The 10,000-nt window shown below is 56.5% G+C and overlaps 1 protein-coding gene across 1 annotated transcript in view; it reads right to left on the bottom strand.

Annotated features, from left to right (window-relative positions):
* Positions 1-10,000, bottom strand: part of polq (polymerase (DNA directed), theta) — a gene marked incomplete at both ends in the record, with an annotated part of 30,439 nt that overhangs the window by 14,692 nt on the left and 5,747 nt on the right. The window contains 10 exon segments of the mRNA XM_084449842.1: positions 3,379-3,516; positions 3,956-4,813; positions 5,105-5,750; positions 5,855-5,975; positions 6,069-6,251; positions 6,294-6,938; positions 7,278-7,574; positions 8,403-8,646; positions 8,841-8,965; positions 9,273-9,466. Coding sequence (XP_084305968.1) covers positions 3,379-3,516; positions 3,956-4,813; positions 5,105-5,750; positions 5,855-5,975; positions 6,069-6,251; positions 6,294-6,938; positions 7,278-7,574; positions 8,403-8,646; positions 8,841-8,965; positions 9,273-9,466 — 3,451 coding nt within the window.

The following is a 10,000-nucleotide window of genomic DNA, read 5'->3' as shown; positions in this document are numbered from 1 at the left end:
GCCGTGAATTGAGATGACATGAAATAATGTCTGATAAATTAAGATAGGTCTTGTCGCCTGGACACATCAATGCTAATCCAGCACAATGAGAGCGGGATAGCCAGCTAGCTCATGAGCTTACAACCACTAGCAGCAGTTTCCATAACATTAATGGTAGCGGTCAGTGGCTAAAACAGTTACACTGATGATTCCTGTAACGTTAGCTATTTTTCTGCAATTGGTTCAACTTCTGTTTCTGGACAAAGGTAAGGGATAAAAAGGTTGGAGTGAAAGGATGAACGTGTGGGGGTTTGGGGTATAGTCCCATAAAATCATCCCCACCGGGTCTTCAACCCCGGTCTCCCAGGTGGGAGTCCAATGCTCTCACCACTACTCTACTTGTGCAGCGGAGATTGGTGGGTTGATTTTGGTGTCTTTCTTTATTTTGGTGTGCTGGGACTACTGCCTCTTGTGGTGCCAACAGAGAAATGCAGGTCAACATTCAACGGAGGGAGGGAGTGATAACTGGACAAACGCTATCCTAGGTGCGCTGGCTTACAGCCACGCACAAAAACATGTGGCTCAATACTTGGTATTAAAACGCCAGGGAGAAATAATGTGTTTTAAGGCGGGATTTAAACACAGGCAGGGTTCCAGAGTTTGGGGGCTGCTACAGCAAAGGCTCTGTCCCCTCTGTGCTTTAGCCCAGATTAGGGGACAATTATAAATGACTGGTCAGCAGACTTCAGAGACCACAGAGGGACATATGGGTGAAGGAGGTCAGAGGGGCAGGAAGGAGCCAACCCATTCAAGGCTTTAAAGGTAACCATTAAAATCTTAAAATGAATCCTAAAGTGCACAGGCAGCCAACGGAGGGAGACCAGAACCCAGCACTACTGGGTCCAAACATAATGACCTCTGTTCTACTCTCATTGAGGTTTAAAACATTTAAAGACAGCCAGGCTTTGATGTTCTTGAGACACTCCAACAGAGGAGTTATAACATTAGGGTCATTACGTTTCAGAGGCAGGTATACTTGGGAGTCGTCTACGTAAAAATGGAATGATGTGCCATGTTTTTTTAATAACCCTAGGTGACGCAAATAAAGGGCGAAAAGGAGAGGCCCAAGGATGGAACCTTGGGGAACCCCACATGCTCCAGTGAGAGATGAGGATGTTGTGGTCTACAGTGAGAGATGAGGATGTTGTGGTCTACAGTGAGAGATGAGGATGTTGTGGTCTATAGTGAGAGAGGAGGATGGTGTGGTCTACAGTGAGAGATGAGGATGGTGTGGTCTACAGTGAGAGATGAGGATGTTGTGGTCTACAGTGAGAGATGAGGATGGTGTGGTCTACAGTGAGAGAGGAGGATGGTGTGGTCTACAGTGAGAGATGAGGATGTTGTGGTCTACAGTGAGAGATGAGGATGTTGTGGTCTACAGTGAGAGATGAGGATGTTGTGGTCTACAGTGAGAGATGAGGATGTTGTGGTCTACAGTGAGAGATGAGGATGTTGTGGTCTACAGTAGAGCTCCAGTGAGAGATGAGGATGTTGTGGTCTACAGTGAGAGATGAGGATGTTGTGGTCTACAGTGAGAGATGAGGATGGTGTGGTCTACAGTGAGAGATGAGGATGTTGTGGTCTACAGTGAGAGATGAGGATGGTGTGGTCTACAGTGAGAGATGAGGATGTTGTGGTCTACGGTGAGAGATGAGGATGGTGTGGTCTACAGTGAGAGATGAGGTTGTTGTGGTCTACAGTGAGAGATGAGGATGTTGTGGTCTACAGTGAGAGATGAGGATGTTGTGGTCTACAGTGAGAGATGAGGATGTTGTGGTCTACAGTGAGAGATGAGGTTGTTGTGGTCTACAGTGAGAGATGAGGATGTTGTGGTCTACAGTGAGAGATGAGGATGGTGTGGTCTACAGTGAGAGAGGAGGATGGTGTGGTCTACAGTGAGAGAGGAGGATGGTGTGGTCTACAGTGAGAGATGAGGATGTTGTGGTCTACAGTGAGAGATGAGGATGTTGTGGTCTACAGTGAGAGATGAGGATGTTGTGGTCTACAGTGAGAGATGAGGATGTTGTGGTCTACAGTGAGAGATGAGGATGTTGTGGTCTACAGTGAGAGATGAGGATGTAGTGGTCTACAGTGAGAGATGAGGATGGTGTGGTCTACAGTGAGAGATGAGGATGTAGTGGTCTACAGTGAGAGATGAGGATGGTGTGGTCTACAGTGAGAGATGAGGATGTAGTGGTCTACAGTGAGAGATGAGGATGGTGTGGTCTACAGTGAGAGATGAGGATGTAGTGGTCTACAGTGAGAGATGAGGATGTTGAGGTCTACAGTGTGAAAGCAGCTGTCAGATCTAAAAGCATGAGAATAAGAGTCCCCAGAGTCAGTAGCCAATAACAGATCACTGAAGACTCTTAACAGGGCAGATCCTGTGAAGACTCTTAAAAGGGCAGATTCTGTGAAGACTCTTAACAGGGTAGATTCTGTGAAGACTCTTAACAGGGTAGATTCTGTGAAGACTCTTAAAAGGGCAGATTCTGTGAAGTCTCTCTTAACAGGGCAGATTCTGTGAAGACTCTTAAAAGGGCAGATTCCGTGCCGTGAAGAGCTTTAAAACCTGACAGGAAAATCTCAAGAATGCCATGTTTATTAAGGAAAAACTCTAATTGTGAAAGTACTACTTTCTCCAACATTTTGGAAATAAAAGGGAGTTTAGAGATGGGTCTCAAATTGGAGCAGAGGTATCCAAACTAGGTTTTTTAATCAAAGGCTGTGTCACCGCCTGTTTAAGACATAACTCACACACCTGAAACCAGGCTGCTGTTTACTGTGATTTGAACATGGGGTCCAATAGAGTCCCAAACCTCTTAAACAAGCAGGTGGGACAGCATCACTGGGGGAGCTTGAGGGTCTAATGTCAAAAATAATGAGCTTCAGACAAGAGAGAGACTCAGGCTCAGACTGGTTAGAAACAGCAGGGTAACAGTGATGGACGCAGGGTACAGCAGGGTAACAGTGATGGACGGGTCATTAGAAGGGGGTGAAATGTTTGCTCTAGTAGCTGCAATCTTCTCAACAGAGAAGAGAAGAGTAAAAATGCTTCACAGGTTTCCGAGGAAGCTTCAAAACAACTGGGTTGGGTGTGCGCACGTGTGTGTGTGTGTGTGAACGTATGGATGTGTATGCTTGCTTGTATGTGTGTGTGCGCGTGCGTGCATGTGAACGTATAGATGTGTATGCTTGCTTGTGTGTGTGTGTGTGTGTGTGTGAACGTATGGATGTGTGTGCTTGCTCGCGTGTGTGGGTGTGTGTGTGTGTGTGTGTGTGTGTGTGTGAACGTATGGGTGTGTGTGCTTGCTCGCGTGTGTGTGTGTGTGTGCCTACCTGTGCTCTGCTCCTGTTGCAGAGAGATGTAGTAGGCGTCTCTGCCCCCCCAGCAGACAGACAGTCCGGTCAGAACCAGCCCCTCCCCCCCCCTCACCGTGAACCCGTCCGGGTCCGGGACCGGCTGGGGGCCGCAGGCTGGACACAACACACACATCTGGGTCAGACCGCTGGACCCGACACACACATCTGGGTCAGACCGCTGGACACAACACACACATCTGGGTCAGACCGCTGGACACGACACACACATCTGGGTCAGACCGCTGGACACGACACACACATCTGGGTCAGACCACTGGACACGACACACACATCTGGGTCAGACCGCTGGACACAACACACACATCTGGGTCAGACCGCTGGACACAACACACACATCTGAGTCAGACCGCTGGACACGACACACACATCTGGGTCAGACCGCTGGACACGACACACACATCTGGGTCAGACCGCTGGACACGACACACACATCTGGGTCAGACCGCTGGACCCAATAAGAAAAGATGATCTGTTCTGGCTTAAACTAGCCTAGTGTGTGTGTGTGTGTGTGTGTGTGTGTGTGTCTGCTCACCTCTCCTGTGTTTCCCTCCGATCCCCTCCTCCGGCTGCTGTGTGTTTCCTCTCCGCTCGCAGGCCAGAGCGAGGGAATACCTCTCCTTCCTCCTCCACTCGTCCACGAAGGTGCCGAAGAGACGGCGGTCGCTCGCCACGTCGATGACGGAGAAGGCCCCGGGGCCGCTGGGGGTGAGCGCCGCGTCCTGGGAGGGGTCCGGGGGGGAGCGAGCCTCGGCCGGGTCCGGGGGCGACGGGTTTCGGGCCGGGGGAGGTCCGGTGTGCGGCAGGGTGGCAGAGAGGAATGCGGGGTGAGGTTTGGAGAGTGTATGCCGCTCCGCTCGAGTCTTTGGTCCGGGACCAGACGGTGAGTTGTGGGTCGGGGTGTGTGAGGGTGAGTTGTGGGTCGGGGTGTGTGAGGGTGAGTTGTGGGTCGGGGTGTGTGAGGGTGAGTTGTGGGTCGGGGTGTGTGAGGGTGAGTTGTGGGTCGGGGTGTGTGAGGTCAGCGCTGGGTGTTTGCCGTCTCCTGCCGCCTCTGCGGGCCAACCGGGTCTGAGCCGCTTATTGCTGATTGGTTCAAGGAGGAGGGCGGCGGGAGTGGATTGGCTGAGGGGCCTGGTAGTGAGAGGTGACCGGACAGCGGCGGCGGTCAGTTTGACCCGGGGGGTGACGGGCTCGGTTTCTGGGGTGGGGGGGATGAGGTCACCAGGACCCGCCCCGGGGGGTCTCTCCCCCGGTCTCCCGCACCCCTCCTCGGTATCCCCGCTGTCAGCTGGTCTCTCCGAAGAAGCTCTCTCCTGCCCGGCGGCGGACGGTACGACGGGGCCTGACTGAGCCCGCCCCCTGCTCCTCCCCGGTACCCGCCCTGTGCTGGGGGCTGCGGGGGTGTGCGGGGGTGCGGGGGTGTGCGGGGGTGCGGGGGCGTGCGTCCCTCCGGGAGGCCTGGACAGAGAGGGCTGGTCAGACATGCTAGGCCAGCGGTCGAAGATGTCCTGCAGGACCGCGCTGCGGTCGGGGGAGGCGTGGCCCAGTTGACCCGGCGGTTTGGGCACGCCTCTCTCTCCTCCTCCGCCCCCCCCCCTCTCTTCACCTCTCCCCGCCTCTCTCCCTGCTCCTCCCCGTCCTCTGTCGGAGGTCACTGCTGCTGGTTCGGTGGGGTCGGGCTGACCGTGGTTGTGCTCGCGTTGTGGTCGGCCTCTCTGGGTGTTGCGGCGGTTGGGTTTAGGAGGGTCCGTCTGACCGTGGTCGAGTTCCGCGTCTTTAGTGTGGGTGTGGTCAGTTTTGGGCCGTTGTGTCTGACCGGGGTTAGGTAGTGGTGCTTGTTTGTCCGTCAGACTGCGATGGGGTTCGGGTTGTTCTGGTTGACCGTGACCGTGGATGTGTTCCTGTTGAGCTCTCTCCCTGTTGATGAGCAGGCTCCGCCTCTCCAGGAAGTGTTCACCCACCAGCAACGAGTCGCCCCACTCTGAGAGGTTGAAGGACGACTCGCCCCATTGGATAGCCTCCTGCTCTTCCGCTTCCTGATTGGCTAGGAGCCCACTGCGCCGTCGCTCCTGAGCACAGGGGAGGTGCTGGTTGTCTGTGATATCTGGGGCGAGAGGTTTCTCCTTCTCCTCCTCCTTCTGCTCCTCCTCCCCCTCTGATTGGTCAGATTCCTGGTCCGGACTCAAGCCAGCCAGAAGGGAGCTATCATATAGGCTCTCAAACAGGAAGCTACTGCTGCCGTTCAGACTCTGAGATGCGACCCGATTGGACTCTGAGATGCGAGGGGGATCATCATCATCTTCATCATCATCATCTCTACCTGCTGTGACCTGTGAGAGGAAGAGGATTGAAAAAATAAAATCATTTTACAAAGACACAAACACAGGACAGACATGACCTCCACGGAGGTGTGATGGGGTTGCGCAACGCCCACCTGGTGACTGTAGTCGAGGAAGTGTTCCATCTGGCTGTCCGTCATGGACATGTTGAGTCTGGGACGGCCGTCGCCGGGGGAGACAACATTGCCGGGGGAACCGCCACGGTTCCCATGGAGACTGTTGCCCGGGGTTCCACACCGTGCTTTTTTTCCACCCGCGGTCTCGTCGCCGCGGCTCGCCGTACTCCCTCCCTCCTCCTCCTCCTCTGACGAAGGCCTCCTCGCCCCCCCCCTGGAGCACGCTCTCCTCAGAACTCCCTCCTCCTCCTCCTCCTCCTCCCCCTCGTCGCCTCCCGTCGGGTCTCTCCGCGTGTGCTCCTGCTGCTGAATGATCCTCTCCGTCTGAGTGTCCAACTCAAAGCTGTCCCCGAACGCCTCCTCCTCCTCCTGCTCTCGCTCTCCTTCCCCTCCTCCCCCCCTCTCTTCTCCTCCGTACAGCTCGGGGGATGAGAACACGGCGCCCTCCTCGTCCTCCATCCTCCTGCGCTTGGCCAGGGGGGAGAGGGGCGGAGCCGGAGGGGACGGGGGCTGAGCCAGAGATCCAGAGCCCAGTGATGCAGCCTCTCTCTGGGGGGCGGGTGGGTGGAGCTGGGGGGCTGGGGCGGGGGCTGGAGAGGAGGGCGGAGCTGGGCCTGGGGATGAGGCTCGGAGCGGAGCCGAGACCGGATCTGGGGATGAGGCTCGGAGCGGAGCCGAGACCGGATCTGGGGCTCCGGTCGGTGCCGGGGCCGGGGCCGGAGGCGGGACTACCCCTCTGGGATTCAGAGGGAGTCCTGATAGGGTTGGCCCGGTGTCCGTCTTTCCCTCTCCTTGCCCGCTCTTCTCTGAGCGTATGGAGTGGAGCACTTTCCTCAGAGCTTTACACCGCTTCCCTTCACCTGGCTGCACGGGCGACGCACCTGCCCCGGCTGGTCCGCTCTTCTTTAGCGTCCCATCGGAAACACAGCCCCCGGAAGGAGGTTCCTCCGCCCGTGAGATGGGGGCCCTGAACCGAGGAGGGGGCATGGGGGAGGGAGAGGGCTGGGGCTGGGGTCGGGGCAGGGGGCTGGACACCAACTCGGCTAACTCCTGAGTGAGGCTTCTTCCCCGGAGGTCAGGGTTGGTTTTAGGGCCTTCCAGTACGGCTGAGGGGGAACCGGCACTCTGACCCTCTTCTCTCTGCTCCGACCCCGTCTCTCCAGCCCCCCTCTGTTCTAATCCCTTCATTTTTTCGGCCCCTCCCTCTCCCCTCGTACTTTCAGCCACACGTTCCTGACCTACCCCTTCCCCCTCTACCCCTTCCCCCTCTACCCCGAACCTCTCTCCCTCCCCCTGCCCTGTGTGTGCTTCTCTCCCTCCTCCTCTCTGCTCCCCCGTTTTCTGCTCTCCCCCTTCCCTGTTTTCGCCACTCTTCCGCGCCTCTCTCCGTTCCCGGCCTAGCCGTTTGGCCCCTCCCCCGTCCCCCCCTCCTCCCTCTCTCCGAGGTTTGGAGCGGCTCAGCTGTGACTCGGGCGAGCTCTCCTCGTCCTCGTCGTCCCCCGTCTCAGGGGAGAGTGTCCCCGGGTCCCACCGCACCCCTAATTCGGCGAGGTCTTGCTGGAGGAGGAGCCTGGCCTCGGACACGATCTCACTGGCTGCCTCGCGCTCGGTCAGCGCCCGGCCGCCGCTGACCCAGACGCAGCGCAGGCTCCGCCTCTCGGCCGCCTCCGTCTCGCTCTCGTCCACCGCGCGCTTGGAACTGAGGAAGACGCGCACACCGCCGCCATCATCATCATCATCATCAAAAACACCATCATCAATTCAGTCTCATAACTACAAACTACACACTCCCACACACACACTCCCGCACACACACTCCCGCACACACACACACACACACTCCCGCACACACACTCCCACACACACCACACACACACACACTCCCACACACACACTCCCATACACACACTCCCATACACACACTCCCACACACACACACTCCCACACACACACACACTCCCACACACACACTCCCGCACACACACTCCCACACACACACTCCCACACACACACTCCCACACACACACTCCACTCCCACACACACACTCCACTCCCACACACACACTCCACTCCCACACACACACTCCCACACTCCCACACACACACTCCACTCCCACACACACACTCCACTCCCACACACACACTCCCACACACACTCCCACACACACACACTCCCACACTCCCACACACACACTCCACTCCCACACACACACTCCACTCCCACACACACACTCCCACACACACACTCCCACACACACACACTCCCACACTCCCACACACACACTCCCACACACACACTCCCACACACACACTCCCACACACACACTCCCACACACACCACACACACACACACACTCCCATACACACTCCCATACACACACTCCCACACACACACACTCCCACACACACACACACTCCCACACACACACACACTCCCACACACACACACACTCCCACACACACACTCCCACACACACACACACACACACACACACTCCCACACACACACACACACACACTCCCATACCTCTTAAAGGGGACAGCCTTCCTCAGGGCCTTCTCCACCTGTGTGAGCGTGGCCCTGGCCAGCTGGGCCACGGTGCAGAGCCCCTGTGCGTAGAGGGTCCGTGCGCGCGCTGCGTTGAGCAGGGCCACCCGGACCAGGTCCACCAGCTCCCGCTGCACGCCGAAGCTCAGCCGGGCCTGGTACTGGGACAGCAGCAGCTCCAGGGTGTGCCAGCCCAGACGCTTACAGAACACGGTCACCATGCCTACCGTGACACACACGCACGCGCGCACACACACACACATACAGAGGAACTCAGGCAGGTGTGTGTGTTAGCTGCACATGAGTGTGTGTGTGTGGGGGGGGGGTGTATATGTGTATGCATGTGTGTGTGCGTGTGGGTGTGTGTCTGCGTGTGGGTGTGTGTCTGCGTGTGTGTGTGTGTGTGTGTGTGTGTACCAGCGTAGGTAGATGCAGACTGTTGAAGGGACTGCAGTTGCCCGCGGCTGCAGTTGTATTTAGTTGCCACGGCGCCCAGCGGTTCCTCGTTCACCAGGTCCTGTAAGACCAGAGTCGTAAAGAAACTAGAGAGAAGGAGAGGATGGAGGGATGGAGGGATGGAGGGAGGGATGGAGGGAGGGAGGGATGGAGGGAGGGAGGGAGGGAGGGAGGGAGGGAGGGAGGGAGGGAGGGATGGAGGGAGGGAGGGAGGGAGGGATGGAGGGAGGGATGGAGGGAGGGATGGAGGGATGGATATAAGATGAAAGGATGAGCTCTTTAAATTAGTTCAGTGTTCTTTTCTTTTTTACTTTTTTAATTTCACTTTTTACGGCGTTTTATCCACCGCCCGCGTGTGTGTGTGTGTGTGAGTGTGCGTGTGTGTGTGTGTACCGTTTGTGAACGGCCATCTGCCTGCGCTGTCTCTCGGTCTTGGCGATGAGCTTGCCGCTGACGGAGCGAGCGAGGAAGCCCTCCTGGACGCCCACCAGCTCGGCCACGCGCTTCATGGACGACGGCAGCTGCTCCCACAGGCAGAAGAACTGGTACCAGTCGATGGTGGTCCACTCCGCATACACCGGCGTGATCTGCCGAGAGCAGGGGGGAGACCGGTGTGTGTGTGTGTGTGTGTGTGTGTGAGCAGGTGAGTAAGTGAACGAGTGAGTGTGTACTCGTGTGGATGCGTGTGTGAGTGCACCTGGTCAAATCAAATCAAACTTTATTTGTATAGCGCATTTCATACACAGACGCAACACAATGTGCTTTACAGAGAGCAGTGGGGTGGGGTGGGGTGGGGTGGGGTGGGGTGGGGTGGGGTGGGGTGGGGTGGGTGGGGTGGGGTGGGGTGGGGTGGGGTGGGGTGGGGGGGGGGCATACAGTAGGTCCCACCCCTACATATTCCAGAGGAAGCAAAAAAAACAGTTTCACCCGGGGGCCAGATAAGTGAGCTGTAAAAATTCTTCCCTGACCGCTCTCAACGAGACGATCGAGCAAGCTCCTGGAAAATGTTTGTCTATTGGCTGAGAACATTTCCAGAGCAGTAAACATGGGCGAGATGTTTACCTGGTAAAGTAAACATGGGCGAGATGTTTACCTGGTAAAGTAAACATGGGCTAGATGTT

This window comes from Borostomias antarcticus (assembly GCF_949987555.1).
Source record: "Borostomias antarcticus genome assembly, chromosome: 15".
NCBI lineage: Eukaryota > Metazoa > Chordata > Actinopteri > Stomiiformes > Stomiidae > Borostomias > Borostomias antarcticus.
This window is presented reverse-complemented; position numbering and strand designations above follow the sequence as displayed.